The 18,303-nt window shown below is 35.9% G+C and overlaps 3 protein-coding genes, 1 long non-coding RNA gene and 1 pseudogene across 4 annotated transcripts in view; 2 read left to right on the top strand and 3 right to left on the bottom strand.

Annotated features, from left to right (window-relative positions):
* LOC125061450 (zinc finger protein 43-like) overlaps positions 1-18,303 on the bottom strand; it is a 343,312-nt gene that overhangs the window by 108,407 nt on the left and 216,602 nt on the right. The window lies entirely within an intron of this gene.
* On the top strand, positions 1,059-3,736 carry LOC125061466 (annotated as a pseudogene).
* LOC125061455 (protein ANTAGONIST OF LIKE HETEROCHROMATIN PROTEIN 1-like) lies at positions 1,506-4,062 on the bottom strand. Its single transcript, XM_047666923.1, has 2 exons — positions 3,752-4,062; positions 1,506-2,728 (listed from the first exon to the last, which is right to left on the bottom strand). Exons 1-2 carry the CDS (start codon positions 4,060-4,062, stop codon positions 1,819-1,821), a joined length of 1,221 nt encoding a protein of 406 aa, XP_047522879.1. The 3' UTR covers positions 1,506-1,818.
* Positions 4,675-7,311, bottom strand: LOC125061453 (protein ALP1-like). The gene is made up of 2 exons (XM_047666921.1): positions 6,857-7,311; positions 4,675-5,987 (listed from the first exon to the last, which is right to left on the bottom strand). The coding sequence occupies exons 1-2, from the start codon at positions 7,156-7,158 to the stop codon at positions 5,057-5,059; spliced, it is 1,233 nt and encodes a 410-aa protein (XP_047522877.1). The 5' UTR covers positions 7,159-7,311; the 3' UTR covers positions 4,675-5,056.
* Positions 4,912-6,107, top strand: LOC125061470. Its single transcript, XR_007119047.1, has 2 exons — positions 4,912-5,013; positions 6,021-6,107. It is a non-coding gene; the product is annotated as an uncharacterized LOC125061470 (long non-coding RNA).

Below are 18,303 nucleotides of genomic sequence, written 5' to 3' on the forward strand. Positions count from 1 at the left end.
AGAAAGGAATTATCGGAGCTGAAGTCCTCTTTCAGTGAAATCAATGGAGTCGTCGGGGAATTCAAAACTAAAATAGAGAATTTCTAATCCCGTGTGTCCATAGAAGCTAACAATCAGAAGACATTAGAACAGTATAGCACTATCTATATAAGGAGCAATGATCACTTAATAATACTTAACTATTGATAAGAAATACACGACACACTTAATTCTATTGATCGATGAATAAACTACACGGTTCAGAAAAATCAAATTAACTTTGTTACTCGCGTGCCAGTGCGGGAAAGTACTCAACCAAAGTCAATTATATTGTGCTTCCTAAACTTCCCAAGGAAGATTTCATCGCAGCAGCAAGAGCCAAGACCAAGGACCTAGCCAGATCCAAATCGTCTATCACATGTACCAATCTGGGCTTTAATGGCAATCATAAAATATTAATAAACGACCACGTCACTCCCAAAAAGATCATAATTTTCAATAAATTTAGGTGAAGAAATCTGTAATTTATATACGGAAGGACAACACCTCACCAATAATTTATATCCTCACCGTAAAAGGCATTTCCAAAATAATGTAATACTTATTTCAAGTGCACAGGCGATTATATAAGGCCGATTATTTATTATTGTAAGGCGTTTCTTACGGCATTTGCGTATATTTATTGTCTCGCTATTGAGCAGGCGCAGCGTATTTATAAAAAATGTTATTGAATAGAAATGTACTTATTCTAGTTAATTTTCATGGCAAGTCGCTATATATCTTATAGGAATGCTTCTAAGGCATTCCTATAAGATAGATTTATAAATGCTATATGTCGATGGTTTACGCGAATAAGCCGACGACGACTCAAGCCTTAAAAGAGGAAATTGGACGCTGCATTAATGAAATACCGCAGCACCTACACCGACCGACCGACCGACCTCTACATTTTTCGAAAATGAGTACGACAAATCTTCTTATGACTTGGGAAACGACAAATATATTAAGTGATAACGAAAAATGTCAAATTGGGGTCTTTAAAGCCTTCAGGACCTATTCGAACAGAAATCAATCAGAACAATAGGGGTCCGTTCACACAGACCGGCTCGGAGAGGAGAGCAGATTTTTATCACGTTGGAAACAGTGTTTTGAGTGATTGTAGTAAAGTTTATTTTTGCATTTGCACCTTTTTTGTCATTAAAAATGCCTGAACGCGCTTCGTGTGAAGTAATAAAAGGAGCCGACCGGCTCCGCTTGCGTGCTCTTTCTCGCTCGCGCAGCCGATCGGCTCTGATTGCGTGCTCTTTCTCGCTTGCGCAGCCTGTCGGCTCCGATTGCGTGCTCTTTCTCGCTCGCGCAGCCGATGGGCTCCGATTGCGTGCTCTTTCTCTATCGCGTAGCCGATCGGCTCCGATTGCGTGCCCGCTGCGGCCGCGCCGACCGCCATTTTGATAGCAACATTTGAACGTAATAGTTGTGCGTACTTGTACGAAAAGATGAATGATGAAAAATTAATAATACTCGTGTCAAAATATGAGTGTTTATTTGACATAACCAAGCCATCATATAGCGATCGGATAATGAAAGACAATGCATGGGAGGAAATTAGCAAATGTCTCGGAATAAGTGGTAAGTAAGGTTTTCATTGTTTTACACCTACCCCCAGATACTCAAACGAATTTTAAAGCAAGGGCTTCTTAAACTCGTGCTGCGACGTGTTAGATTCAAAGTCAAAATAGGAATAACATGAGTTTAAATGCGCCCTTACTTTAAAAACTCGTTTGAGTATCTGATCGTTAGAATATACTTATGTAGTAGACAATTTTTATTAAATATAACTTAAGAAACTCGCGTAGCCACTTGATCTTGCCAATCTAAAGCACCACTTGATGAAAAATAATCCTTAAATTTATTCCTTGTGGTTAGAACTGCGTCGCTATTAGAACTGTTTTCATTATTATTGTCTGTTATTGCTGTTAATAAATTTATATTGCTGTGAAATTCATTCTCTTGTCCTGGCGTCCGATTTTCTATTAAAAAATTATGTAAACATGTAGTTGCTAATATAATTAAATCACAGTACTTCGGCTGAATTTTCATTCGTTTTTGATAAATTTCAAATCTTTGAGTTAGCATTCCAAATGCACATTCTACGACTTTTCTTGCCCTGCTTAAACGCAGATTAAATACTTTTTTTGATAATTCTGTTCTTGCTTGTTCTCTTGGATACGGCCGCAATATATTATTGCTCAAAGGAAATGCCTCGTCTCCTATAAAAACATGTGGTAAGCTTTCAGTGGTACTAGGTAGAGGTTTATTTGGGGGCAGCTTTAACTTATTGGTGTTGAGTTTTTTCCAAAATTTTGAATTCTGTAAAATTCCGCCGTCGCTATTTTTACCATATGATCCGACATCAACAATTAAAAAACTGTATTTCGCGTCGACCACAGCTAGTAACACTGTACTGAAAAAGTTTTTATAATTATAGTATAAGCTTCCACTATTATCTGGTGCCTGTATATTGACATGCTTTCCGTCTATAGCGCCCAAACAGTTAGGAAAATTCCAAATATTAAAGAAATCACGTGAAACCTTTTCCCACATTTCTTCATCTGGCATCTGCATAACTATGGGCATCAAAACATCACAAATTACTCTGATTGTCTCATGAATAATTGAATGAACTGTAGAAATTCCCATTCGAAAATTAAATGACAAGTTTTTGAAACTGCAACCAGTGATGAGGAATCTGTAAAAATAAAACAAACACACAAAATAGAAATATAAGACTGCCGTACCAAAACGAACTATAAAATAAAAAAGAGTTATGTTATTAATTTTTCATTTCTGTTCTTTCCAGTGACGCAGTGCCAGGATCGTTGGAAGAAACTGCGAGATAACTTCAGAAAAGCCTATTATAACCGAAAAGGCAAGAGTGGCGATGGTGCAACTACGTCCAAATTGATAAAATTTGAAAAAGAACTTTCTTTTATAATACCATTTTTTTCGCAATCGAAACCAAATATCTAATGTAACATTATCATCGGATGATTCAGAGCCTGGCACACCAATACCACCACCATCGACATCATCTAAACGTTCTGACCATTCTGAAGTTGAATCGCTTGCAAGTACTTCTGGCTCGAAAAAGAGACCACGCTTAAGCAAAGATGTTGCTACGGTTTTCGAAGAGTATCTTGAAGAAAAAAGAAATACTACACCCCGTGACAAGGCATTACGTAATTTTTTTTTGTCTATGTCAGATACAGTGGAAACATTCCCAAAAGAAGTCCAAGCACGAATTAAAAGGCGCGTGTTTAACATTGTTAATGAAGCTGAATTAAGTCTGTATGAAAATAGTACAGATTTGAATTATTCTTTGTCTATAAATTCACCGCCATCGACTAATCAATCTACTTACCTAGTGTCAAACGAAACCTATATTCCTCAAAACTATCCAGATCAGACTACTTACGGGTACAATACCAGCACACAAAATACAAAATAATAAACAATCAAAAACAATAATAATTATAATAATAATAATTAAACACACACAAATCTGTACTATTTAATTACATTTCATTAACGTAAATAATGCTTAATAAATGGAGGGCTGTGATTTTGTGATCTATTTAGATGTTTGTGTTATTTAACATGATTAGTATAAGTAATTTACATTTCATTAACGTAAACAATGCTTAATAAATGGAGGGCTGTGATTTTGTGATCTAAATAACATGATTAGTATAAATAATTGTTTTTTATTTACCTTAAAGTTACCGTTAACCTTTCTTCGGCTGTAATGGTGCAACGATAATTTGTAGTCTTTTTTGTTATATGTACTCTTAACAAATCTGTCAATTTCAAAAATTGCCAATATTCCATACGATAATACTCATAAAATTTTAGGCTATCTCTCTTCAATTCCTCGAAAATGGTGTGAAACTCCCCATGGATTAGTCTGTTTTTCCAAATATGTTTTACCCATATTTGTTTCCGCTTGCGCTTACGTTTCCTATGTTCTATTTCAAGTAATCTTGCTAACAAATATATTTCTTCGTCGGAGCTATCTAAATCCATGTTTCGAAAAGCACACGTTAACACACCGAAAACAAAACTTAGACTGCGCGGAACACTGCCTTTGTAGTGTATCCACCCGACTCCGAGCGCATCCGACCGGCTCCGAGCACATCCAACCGCACCCGCTTTCAGATCTCTTCCAGCCGGTCGATGTGAAATAGTTGGCGGCTCCGCTCCGGCCAATTCCAAGCGTATACGACCCGGTCTGTGTGAAAAGAAAAAAGCAGGCCGATGCTCTCCGAGCCGGTCTGTGTGAACGGACCCTAGGTATTTTTCAAAATCGTACTACGTTTCGTGTTCTAATTATGGGCCCATCGTTAATCGTTTTTGGTTGTGTTATTCCAAAATATTAGACGCTGCCTATTGAGAACCCTGCTGGTTATTTTCTTCACAAAGGAATAATGTTTGGTGTTCGGGAATTCGAGATTGGAAGCATTCATCTGAAAGAATTAAACAATACAGTTGTTCAAGAGACCATTCGGAAGCATGTGCTATGTATGAATTTTGAAGAAAAAAAACGATACTAATATTATCGACAAGGAACTTGAAGGTGATATTCGCAAAGAAGCATAATTTTAGAAAATGGTTCTTCAAAGGTTATTCGATATCATACTTAGGCCCTTCTCCCATTACGATACGCCCGCGCGACTCTAGTCTCGGAGACTAGTCGCCGCGAAGTATCTCACATACATTTATATGGACACTCTCACATTACGATACTGGTATTCTACGCGTTCGCGACTAGTCTCGCGATACCCGCCGTGTTGGTCGCTTGTGCGTCGCGTCTCGCGCGTTTCGACAAGATGGCGGCGGAGCAAGAAACAAATATTAAGTTTGTACAACAAATTGAAAAACATGCTTGTTTATATAACTACAAACTACCTGAATACATGCGAAAAAATATAATAGACAAGACTTGGGCAGAAATTGGGAACAAATTTCAAATAACAGGTTGGTTTTTTTTGTACACTTACATAGTTTATTATTATCAATGTTACATTGTATTCTGCAAACAGGATTGGTATTGCCAAGGCAATGAACCTTGCTCAGATATAAAGTAGTTTGCTAAATAATTTCGTTGATTATGTGGTGACATATTTGCCGTTATTTCTATATTATGAGGTTGTATTGTCGTTGTAACGGGAATAGTGACCGATCTGTTTTGTATAAACTCCCTTGGACTATATAGAATACCCTCACGTTTTCGAACATAGTTGTGTAAAATACACACTGCTTTTATTATATTTGATACTTTTTCTATTGTATGACATCTTATAGCAGTACTTAATACTTGAAATTTTTCAGCCATCATCCCAAAAGCACATTCAATTGTATTCCTCCCTCGGCTTAGTCTGTAGTTAAATACCCTTCTCAAGTCATTCAAGGTTCTTTGGGGATATGGTCTCATCAAGTAAGATAGAAGGGGAAATGCCTCATCCCCAATAAAATAGAATGGAAATTCATAGTTAGATTGGTCATTAGGAAGTTTGGAAGGTAAAGGAATATTAAGATGTCCATGTTCTATCCAACGTTTGATCCTGGAAGCACTGAAAATTCCACCGTCGCTGTTCCTACCCGCATAGCCAGTCTCGATAACAGTAAATAATCCATCGGAATCACAACATGCCATTAATACTATCGAATGGTAGGATTTGTAATTAAAATTACTTGATCCTGAATCAGGTAATTTTTCTATTCTGATGTGTTTACCATCACATGCCCCTAAGCAGTTGGGTAAATTCCAGAGGCGATCAAAACGAGCAGCAATGTCTTTCCAATGGTGCACATCTGGTAATGGCATAAAGTCTCCATTTAATATCTCCCATATTATAACTGTCATTTCAGCTATGACCTTGCAAATTGTATTATCTCCTCTTGCAAAATACAATCCTAGGCTTACAAACGTACAACCTGACCCCAAATATCTGAAAAACAATTAATATTAAGGTTATTTTCAGGATCAGAAGCTAAAGAAAAGTGGAAAAATCTACGTAGTGTTTTTGTTCGCCACTTGAAACCAGCCAAAAGTGGAGCAGGTACTGCACGAAAAAAACCATACTACTTAGCAGACTATATGCAATTTACTGTACCCTTCATAAAAACAGCAGGAAAACCATCAGGAAATTTGAAAGAGACGATAGAACCACAGACACCTGATCTTGAACTATGTGAACAAACACAGTTCACAGAAAATGTACCTACATGCACTCAACCAATCTCGCAACAGCAATCATCTCTTCCTTCTACTAGTACAAGCACTCAACCAATCTCGCAACAGCAATTACCACCACCACCACCATCAACAAATAATAAAAAAAAACGGAAGAAGCTGGAAGAAACTCAAGCCGAGCAAGACATTTCAGCTTATTTTAAATTTAAACATTCTAAAATTCTAGAAAACTGTGACAGTACTGAAAATTCAAACAAAATGTTCTTACTGAGTTTACTATCGGACGTGAACAAAATGACTGATAGTCAAAGAAGACTGTTTAAGAGAAGAGTGCTTGCATTGATAGACGATATAATGGACCAAAGTAGTGAAAATATGAATAGTCCCATCACACTTTATTCTACTCCTTCACCGATGAGTGCTGCCGAGGTAATAAGTACGCCAATTACCATAAACGAAAGTCTGAATGTAGTACAATCAAATACTGCCAGTCTTTATTATGAATCAATACCTATGTTATTATCACAGGAAGATGAAGAATAAGTAATAATTATAAAGTACTTACATATTAAAATTTAATAAACATTTAATTACCTACATATGTCACAATGAAGTATTATTTACCTTAGGGTTATCAGAATCCTTTCTTCCGCACTGACACATTCTCTAAATTTAGTATTTCGTTGATGTATAGCTGGTTTTAATAATGTAACAAGATGCAAGTAGGTCTCTTTAGACATTCGGTAGAAAGATAAAAATTTCTTATCATCATGTTGTAGTTCTTGTGCGGCTACAAAAACTCTACAATTTATGTTTCTTTCAATATATGGATGAATCCAGTATTTTCTACTCTTGCGTTGACGTCTTCTATTTCTATAAAACAGAAAAACTGCAAGAGCTTCTTCGTCACTGGAGTCGCTCGACATAACGTCCGTCTACAAAAAACAAGTTTGCACAAATGATGAATTTAGTAATTTTTCAGTAGCATAATATGCGAGCGTCGCGTAGCGAACATGTATCCAACTAGTATTATACTCGAGTATCGTACCCTACAAGTATCGTAATGGGAGAAGGGCCTTACCCTAGCAAAGAGTTAGTTGGCTTTGAGAGGACATCAAGAAGACTTAAGTCAGGAAGAATACCACGGAAATTTTCTGTTCTTTTTAGAGCTTGTCGCCCGATATGATCACATTTTGCGGCAAGTTTTGGATATTACGTAATAATAAAAAAGGGTGCGTGTACTTATGTACGCGCGTAAGAAGTTATACTTCTTTGGCATTATTAAAAATAGTTTTTGATTGCATGCAAATAATTAATTACAATTAAATAATCAAAGACTGGAAAAGGAGTCATTAAAGTCAATAAAGTTCAGTTTACATTTGAAAAATTAATTAAATAAATATTTATTATTATTCTCTTACATTAAACAAATAAAACACTATTTATCTTTAAAACATTTTTATTTCATTATACTATTTATTTTTAAGTGACTCTAATGTCTTCATCAGAATTTCGGTTTGTAATTTTAAATTAATCATTACTTGGTTGTGCATCTACAAGGCTTCTCCAAAACTACTTGCTTTCTGCAACAAATAAGAGAATATTAATTTAAGCTCTGTCCATGCAAAACTTAAAATTTTTTATAATTCATATTATAAATTTTTTAACACATTTATATTAATATAATTATATAAATGTGTTAATAATATAATTTGTAGCACATGCTACAGACCTGGATAGCAACTTTCTTTTATTCTATTTAGAGATAGAGATAATTTAAATATAATACCGGTGTCTTCCTTGTAGGTTTCTTTGGAGTTGTTTGGGGATTCTTGTTGTTCAGTTCGACATGATTTTCTTTAACCTTTCTTTAATCCTACAAAATAATGAAATTGTTAAGTTATGTTGTCACTGTTGTGCACACCTTTGTTTGGCTTTTTTAGTATTCAAGTTATGTCAAAACTGATTTATTACCTTGTCATTGTTGGCTTTATTTGCTTTTGGGATATCAATTGTTTCCAAAATAACCTGAAATATATAAATAACATCTATTAATTTAAGTATCATGGTGAGTGGTTCGCACTCAGGTATTAAGGTGTATTATACCCACTGTCCATTATAAGTGGGAATGGGCTCACTTCTGGCAGGACAGAGTTTCGGTACTACAAGTGCAACATGGATGTTTTGAGGTATTACAATATCTCTAACTACCCTGTAGGGGAATAAAGTAATGTTGTATGTTTCACGGCGATAAGATGACAACTCTTTTTTTGTATTCAATTTAGTGCACTTCCACTGATTCATCAATTGTTTTTTGTCTCTTGTCCTTATATTTGCTAGATTAAATCTGATGTTTTGATTAAATAATGTGGTCATTTTTTTGAGATGCAGGTACTTATTAAAATGTTTACTTCTCTGTTATATCGCTCCAAGCCTTCATTTTCTCCTTATTAGTATTCGTGCTTAAATCTTTGTTCTCAATTATTGATATATAGGGTCGTAGAATATTTCTAAAAAGTTGCTGTAACAAACGCAATAAACAAAAGCAATGAATAATGGTTCATGTTTCAGTTTTAATCAACAATAATACTCGATAATACATACGGATAGTTAACCTCAATTGTATTGAAGCACTCAGGAAGGTTAGCACAGTTTTTTCACAAATATTTTATATTATTTCACAAATATTTTGTATAATGAAAATAACTAGGTATATAATTATTAATTTTAAACAATAATTAAAACTCCTATATTTGTTTAAAAGGTAAATGTCATTGTCAGATGTCAATTGTCATGGTCATTCAAAATTCTTGTTAAGCTGCTAAGCTAGAATATGCGTGAAGTTAGCTTCACGCATATTCTATTTCTTTTTACTTGTAGTTTGTCTTATTCCCATCTCGCTCGCGCACGCTATATCACACTGCCAATTTTGTGTCATAGGTGCGCGCGCAATCGTAAAATTTCACTCTCATCAATTTTTCATAACGCGCCTAAAGAAGTACAACTTCAATAATTTCTATGGATTTTCATCACTTTATTTTGTTTAAATTTATAACTGTAACTGTTTAATATCGACTCTTTTGAAATTGTGTTTTTTTTTTAAATATTTTTATGATCTACAATATATCTGAGTGCAACCTTGCACCTACCATAAATACTCGTATATATAGAAACACAAACTTAATGAATTTCAAACAACTTTAAATTTATAATACATGTATTCTTGTCAAAAAAATTATAACAAGTTCTCTCCACACTAGTCTAGCTTTCTTCAAAGCGCCACGTGTGACTCATAGAAGTATGCGTCGAACGAGTTATACACTTGTTTTAGTTGTTTAGTTGTACACTTGTTTGGTGCACCAATACAAATCATAACTGACTGGGGAAGAGAGTTTTGTGCGAATTTAAAATCTACTGTGATTGTACAGGAATAGAGATTCATGCTATAGCACCAGGAATCAGCCGAGCAAATGGTCAAGTGGAACGTGTGGTAGCTACAGTAAAGAACGCTCTAGTTATGATCAAAAATTATGAAACAGAAGAATGGCACACGATACTTGAAGAACTCCAGTTGCATGAATCTGCACTCCTCACCGTGTGACTGGGGTAGCTCCATTCACTTTGCTTACCCAACGCAGACATTGCGTTCCTCCTAAGCTACTCACACTCGTAGATATCGACGAGTAGACAATTGATATTGAAGCACTTACTAATCATGTTCATCAAAACATGACACATAATGCAGAGATTCTTTCTCCCTGCCAGCTGAACGCTCAAAGTCACGCCCAACCGATACACGCCAGGAAGGGAAGACCGGGCTGCATTTTTCTGGTTATTTTGCGCCGCACCGTAACGAGAGCAGTATTGTACAACCCCAGCAAAATGATTCATCTCATTCATTTGCCAATGACACGATTAAACGTCCCAGAAAAAATCTAAAGAATGAAATGATTTCACAAGCTCTGATTATTATGAAATCTGTTTCCGATCGACAAAATCAAACACAAGAAAACGATGAAGACACTCTTTTTGGAGAATATATTGCAGCAAAACTGAGAAAAATGGATAAATCGACAAATGCAATAGTAAAACATCGAATTAATAATATTATTTTTGAAACCGAAATTGGATATCAGACAGATATGTATGCAGATTACGAAAGACCCTCTAGCTCCCGTAGTCATCCAGGGTACTATACAGGTTCTCTTAATGATCAGCCAAATGCATATCCTTCTAACCGCTCATCATCTGTATATTCTACTATTACGAGCCCGGATCATCAGCAGTCTATCACCACAAATCCTGGTAATCAGCCAAATACAAACCCTTCTCTATATCCCATCAACATGAGCCCTCATCCGCAACTTGCTGGAGTTGAATCTTCGGTACCAGTAGCGCTTGATGAAAGATCTTATAGTGAACGTATAAGCAGCCAAGATATAGAGAACGTTTTTAAATCCCTAAATGAAAATTAATTTTCTTTCTTTAAGATCTTTATTACATTTTGAAATTTGCTGGTTAACTGCCCAAACACATTTTAAACTACTCTTCATCCTCGACATATACGATAATTGAAAACTCTTTTGGGAGATCTTTTTGTGTGATTACCAACGTAAGGTTTTATAATGTGGGATTGTAATGCAAAAGCATCATCATCCAAAAAAAAATATGGCACTGGTACATTTCTCCCATGTAGAGGTTTGTTGTTTCGGACAGCCTTCAAAAAGGAGGAACATAAAGTTGCGGAGTCTTTGAAGTCGGGGGCAGGCGTTGATGAAATATATAAGCCAAAGTTATGGTACTATGATCAGCTATCTTTTCTTAAAGATCAGTGCATTCCAAGAAGTTCACGTTCGAGCATTATAATTATGGCATTAAACTTAATTAACAATTGTTTCACATGCCACCGACGCCTACGGAGGCCTCCGATGCTGAACCCACTGAACATACAGAAACTGAGGCGGCTAAGCCCATCGAAGAGCCGATCGAGTCCACCAGTATTAGTGCCAACAATCGGCCCTAATCAAGACCATCTAAAATTAAGATGTGTCGCCGCAACATTACGGAGGAAGACGTGAAGAAAAAAATTAATATTCTACGAACGAGTTTCAAGTACGAAAACAACAAAGTCAAAAAGTCTATGCTTTCTGGTTCTGGTACAGATGATCTGTATGTACCATCATTATGGTACTACAAAGATTTAGAATTTCTGCAAGATCAAATGGAGGGAGAATCAGGAATTAGCACAATAATAGAACAAGAGGTAAATAAAAATAGTAGTACTGTTTATTGTATTGTATTTTTTACACGTACACACGGCTACTCATCAAGCTATACATTACCAGTATAAGCTGACTTCTTCTTCTTGTACGAAAAGCATATACAATGCGACCGTTTGTATAACATAACAAAATACTCTAAACATTTGTTTTGCACAAAAATCATCTCTTACTTGTTTTACTTCAGTAGCACTATTTCCAGCTCGAGTATGCTCAATACCTAACAACATTAACTCATTTCTCCAAGTACCTGGAATAACAGCCCCCTTAACAAAATTTTCCTCATCTATTTCTCCATGTCGAACGTAATTTTTTTGTTTCATAAGTTAATTGTGTAGATGGCAACATACCATTACTACTATTAAATAGTAGTTGAGAAATAAGCCGACTATTATTGTAAAAGAGGAATACATGGAAATTTACAAAAACCTGGGACAATTGTACATACTAGGAAACTGGAAACTCAAGGACACCAAAGATTTAAAGAAGTTCTACAAGGACCTAAAAAATATAAGCAATATGAAGGGGATTTTTTTCAAAGTCAGCGAGGTCCATGGTAATCGATCTGTCAGAGTTAGAGCAATGGAAAACTTTATCTACGAGGGAGATGAATCCTATAAAAGTCTCAATAAGAAGTCATTCACCAATAATATGTTACGCAGAATGGAACCACAAACATTGCCTCTAAGAAGATCTTTAACTGATGAAAAGAAGAAAGATGTTGACAAATTACTGCAGGCCGTTTTTGGAAACTGGCAAGAGCTAGACGACAACCGCTTCAATTGGTACAAAGAACTCCTTTTCAATGCTCCAACTGTTGCGGAGGAAATAAATGAAGAGAATGAATGTGATTGCCTAGATGAAGAACAGTGTTAGAATTTAAGATACCACTAATTGTGAAGCTAAAATAAAACATTGCCTAACATTATTATTTGTTTTAGTACCCATTAATTGTTTATTAAATTAATCCATACTTGAAATACCACTTAATATTGTATGGACGAAACACATTTTGACTGCTACTTTTTAACGTGTTTTCAGTTCAAAACATGTTTTGTCCACAAGGTTCATGCTAAACGTGTTTTGTCCATTTTTAAATCGTTGAAATAATAATATACAAGCCAAATTTATCTATGACAACCTAATAATATCATTTAGTGGAGTCCACTTCCTCTTTATGCACAAAATAATCAACAAAAAGTTTTCTCAATTTTGTCAAAATAAAAAAGTGCATTTTTCTCGGTTCCGTAGCTGAAGGACAAATCACGTTTTGAAAGTTACCTCCTCGTTTTTGCTTTTCTTGGAGATAATTTAATAGGTTTTTGGTAAATCCTAAAACGACTTGCAAGAATGCCAAATACATTTTCATTATACTGACTGAATGTCGGAAAACAATAACTTACCGACACTACACGGCTCTTTCCATACTACAACAAACTAACTACAAAACGATGGCGTGGTAATGTACATTAAGGACTTTATCCCTACCCATATAGAGGAACCGGTGTTCATGGATGCTAATTGCTTACTAGTTAAAATTAACTCAAATATAATTATCATTGACATATACCGTTCTGCATCATATCACAATAAATCGAATTTTAAATTATCACTAAATATCTTACTGACAAGATGCAAGAGCTATAAAACAATTATATTAACAGGTGATATTTTTTTTTTCTTACAATAAAGTTCAAAAAAAAAAGTGCGACTTTACATGAGTTACAATCTAGCCTATAGGGTAAGAGCGGGTATTGCCAGTCAGGAGATAATACCGATCACTTTACTAGGACATACAAAACGCTCGACAAGAAAACGACGACCGGGGCAGCGACGCCGTGCTTTCGCACGTTGCCCTAAGTTAAGATGCTGATGATTTGTTCGTGGGAGGAGTCACGTTGATATTGTGGCGGGGGTAAGGATAGGGCTCAGCTGTTACCTGCCTCCGCCCTTTGGCGAGCCGAAGGCATCCGTCAGGTTTTTGTGGGTAGGTGTGAAGATATTATGTCTGAGTCCCACATAATCCCTGCTGGAATAAAATTCAGCAGGGATATGCGTAAAAGCATTTCCTGACGTTAAAAAAGCCTGCCAGTCAGGAGATAATACCGATCACTTTACTAGTACATACAAAACGGCTCGCTACATGCACAGACACATGTAAACAAGGTAGCGTGATCGTTCCTGACGTCGCCCCGCCGACACCCGCTCAGTTCCGATTACACGCTGAGCCGGAGTGCACGTCGTCAGTTTTCGCGCCATTTTGTTAGAATTTTTCGTCCGTTGAAAGTAAAAGGTACGTCTTTAATTTATAACATTAAAACAATACTTAAATAATTTCCAGAGTGCTAACTGATGGACTTTTTCAAAGTAAAATGGAATGAAAGTACCCTAGCTCACGCTTTTCGATTGGTTGCAGCAGGAAAACAAATTAGAAAAACTGCAAAAGAAACGGCTATTCCGTTTTCAACATTGCAAGAAAGGCTAAAAAAAACCAATATGCAGATGACAAAATGCGGCAGAAAAACCGTGTTTAATCAAATTCAAGAAAAAGACATGGCTGATCAAATCAAGCTATTAGCAAAGATATTTTACGGGTGCACAGCAAGCGAAATAAAGAGAATACGCATTAAAAAATAATGTGCATAATAACTTTAATAATGCTACTAAAATGGCCGGCAAAGACTGGCTTAAAGGCTTCATGAAGCGAAACAATTTATCTGTCCGTAAAGCAGAAGGAACGAGTTTACTTAAATAGAGCGATTGCATTTAATAAGGATGAAGTTGATATATTTTTTAAGCTCTTGGGAGACTAGTTAGAGAAATTCAATTTTCCTTGGCTAATAAGTAATATTATTTTGACCTAGTTTTCAACAATACTATAACTAAAACTAAGGTAATGTTCATTAACAGACTTAGTGTTCTATAACATATTCACTACACTAGGTTTATTAACTCAAAAGGTTTAGTTTCAAAAATTTATTTTCAGCGCCGATGGTCAGCGTGACTCTAAAACTAGCCTTAATGTTGTGGGTAATGCTATACCACCCTTGATTTTTTTAAGGGGATTAGGTACCGATCAGAATTAGGATCAAATTTGCCACATGGAACAAAGGTAAGCATGGCACTCAAAGGCAGCATGACCAGTAGCTTGTTCGTAGAGTTCATTCAACATTTTGCTCAACATAAAGAACCCGGTAAGTGTCTGCTTATCTTTAATGGTGCAAAGTGTCATTTAACATATGAAAGTCTAGAAAAAGCAGATAAAAATAATATAGTAGTACTGTATTGCTTACCTTCTAACACTACACACGAACTCCAACCTCTAGAGTCTAGACAAATCAGTTAATCGGTCCTTCGACAATCACTGGGATGAAGAAGTGTTGAACGACCTGTGCAATTGTCCAGAGAGAACTTTAAACAAAGTTGCATTAAATAAAAATTTCTCGCGAACATAGCCGAAATGTATAACTCAAACCAATATGACAAATGGATTCAAAGCCACTGGCTTATATTGTTCCTGATTATATACCCGAAGATGCTTATACCCCTTGAATTACAACTGAAAATCCTTTATCGGAAACGTTACAAGACCAGATAGACCAACCGCTTATATCTGTTCAACTGCTTATAACTGTACCGTTATTCAAGGTACTTCTAAGACAAAACTTTCAAAGGAAAATACCTTTGCTTACTGCTGGACTGAAGACACTTTGGCGAAAGGTTCAAATGAAATTGACTCTGTTGTATTCCACCGACTTCGTTCAAAAGACTGTATTGAAATAAAAACAGTACGTCTGATTGCGGATGGCTGCAGTGGATAAAATAAAAACTCGTTAATGGTGACAATGATAGCTAAGTGGCTGACAAATTATGCCCCGGAAACAGTATAGGTTGTTGAAATAGTGTTTCCCGTAGTAGGTCATTCATTAATACCGCCGGATCGAGTATTTGGAATGATTGAAAAAGATTTACGTAAACGAGAGATCAATAAAAACAACAGATATTGGGTATCAGAGGAAGGTACCCTTTTTAGAATTTATATTCCCAATAAACCCAATAAATATGGTGTGAAAATTGTATTGTTGGTAGATAATTCTACAAACTATATGGTGGATGCCGCGACCTATCTAGGTTCTTTTACTAAAACCTACGGCTTACCACTTACTTACCATTAGTATCTTTAGATAGTAATTTAAACCTGATCGCTTCCCTATTAAATCCTCAAGCTAAACCCCTGATACAAATTTGTCAGCTTCCTATTAAGGTTCAAGCTATCATAAATATCCTCAATATGGATCTCAAGGCAATTATCAAACAGCTGGAATTACATCCCAATTTTATAGCTGATTTTAACAAAGAGACCCAGAGATCGATAAGGATTAACATGTTAAAGGAAATATTTGGTGAGGTCAGGAGTGGATTATCTCAATGGTATCGGGAAAAATCAATATAATAACTTAATTCTTCAAATTTTCTTCCTAATTTAAATTTCTAATTTCATAGTATAGAGTGTAAGATTATTCTTAGCTTAGTAATAATTTTTAGCTTTAATCAAGACCCCATGTTTTTATTAATATGAGAAAGTGTCTTAGGTTTACAAGAACTGTGAGGTTTTTCCTCTCTCACAAATTCTTAGTGTTAAATTCTACTCATAGTAGTGATAAGTTTTAGTTTTATAACCTAGTGTATATTAATACAATATCTTCCTTCTTCACTTGGCTAATATTTCGTCAAAAAATTGACACGGACTCTACACGTTACAAATACAAATATAACCAGGGACAACTGGTTAACTCGGTACAACTAGCCAAAACTTTACTAAAATAACCGTATAAGTTGACTTTGGTTGGAAACTCTACGTGCTAACAAAAGGGAGATACCCTTAGAATTACAGCACGTGCATACCCGGAAGACTAGGGACAGCTATTTTTAGTTACGACAAGGAATTGACATTGCTGTCATACAAGCCTAAGCCCCAAAAGACAATATTTTTATTGTCGACTTGTGATGAGGAAGGGACAATGATGAGATTACTAAAAAGCCCACGAAGGTCGAGTTCCACAATCAAACTAAGGGCGGTGTGACACCTTGGACCAAATGTGTTCTTCTTGCAGCCGAAAAACTCGACGTCTTTATGTATTTTTTACGGAATGCTAAACATTGCATTTATTAATAGTTGCGGTATATATGTAACCTACACTTTGGAGGCTTATAAAAAACCTTTATCGAGGCGTGATTACTTGAAAACTCTGCATCAAAAATTAGTCGAGCCGCACATTCAAAAAAGATTACGAATTCCGACACTTCAAACGGGAATGCGGGTCATTAACAGCGATTTTGAACATACCAGGAACCAGTAGTTCTACTTTTACACATGACACTGATCAAAGAGAAGATGCAGTAAGTCTTCCTATCCTCTCGCCTCGCGGGGACTTCTATGTAAAGGAAATGTCAAAGCCTGTACATGGTAGTTGTCGTAATATTACCTGCGAAAATTGGTTTACCTCAATCCCTTTGGCAAAAAGCTTGCTCCAAGAACTTTATAAGTTAACCATTGTGGGAACCATACGATCAAACAAACGTGAGATACCGGAAGAGCTTAAAAACAGTAGCTCCAGGCCAGTGGGGACATCGATGTTTTATTTTGACGGACCCCTTACTCTCTTCTCATACAAACCGAAACCGGCAAAATTGGTTTACTTGTTATCCTGTGATGAGAATGCTACCATCAACGAAACTACTGGCAAACCAGATATGATTATGTATTATAATCAAACAAAACGTGGCGTTGACACGCCAGACCAAATGTGTTCTCTGATGTCCTGTAGAAGGAAGACAATAGAAAAAAAATTTAGTTGGATGAAGGAAACAAATCCTTCCTTTATTCCCTTCTTCCAACTATCAACTTTACGAATATAGAAATAATATTTCTTTTTGGCTGTTTTTATTCGATAAACAAAATCGCATCACGTAGTGGTGGGGGGCGTCATATTAGCGATCTAATACCCGCCATTTTAGTTCGATTTAAGGCTGCATTCGTTTAGTGTCGTGACGAGGAGATTCTTAACCTATAAAAATTATTTCACTATTAAAGTTTAAATATGACCAGTGAAAGTAGCTTTAACGATTCAACTGATAACGAGTCAGAAGCTGAGACTCCGAAAAAGAAGAAAAGATGTGTTAGAAATATCCATTTGTATAAAAAAGAAAAACAGAAGTCACAGCGACTACTTGGTCAATCTTATGTGAGTACAAGTACTGGTAGGTGAGTGTCAGCTAAACCTAACAGTAATAGTGACTGTCTCTGTAACAGAAACTGCACTCAGCAGTACTGAAGAAAAACAGCAGTTTGAAACGGTTGATAACGGACGAAAAATGAACAGGACAATATATGATGAGACTCATTGAATACGCAACTATTAATCGCCGCCGTTCAAAACGCGAGAATGCAGAAAATCGTGACAGCACTTTCATATATTTTGCAATGAAAGGAAATGAAAAAATTCGAGTATGCCGTCAAGCTTTTTCAATTTTATAAACTATAAAAGGTAAGGCTATTTTTCGCCTTACCTCTCTTAATCGGAGGGAAAACTACCGGAAGATAATAAAAAGCATCGTAATCGAGGTAACGTCTTATCAAACGAAGCAATCACGGCTATTGATGAACATATTTGGTCGTTTCCACTAAAAGAATCTCATTACAGCAGCAAACAAAAAAGGTATCTCGAATTCCGAGGTGAACTCACTATAATGACTGGACTAAAAAAAAGATGAAGAAAGATATTATCGCCG

Source organism: Pieris napi, chromosome 23, assembly GCF_905475465.1.
Source record: "Pieris napi chromosome 23, ilPieNapi1.2, whole genome shotgun sequence".
Taxonomy (NCBI): Eukaryota; Metazoa; Arthropoda; class Insecta; order Lepidoptera; family Pieridae; genus Pieris; species Pieris napi.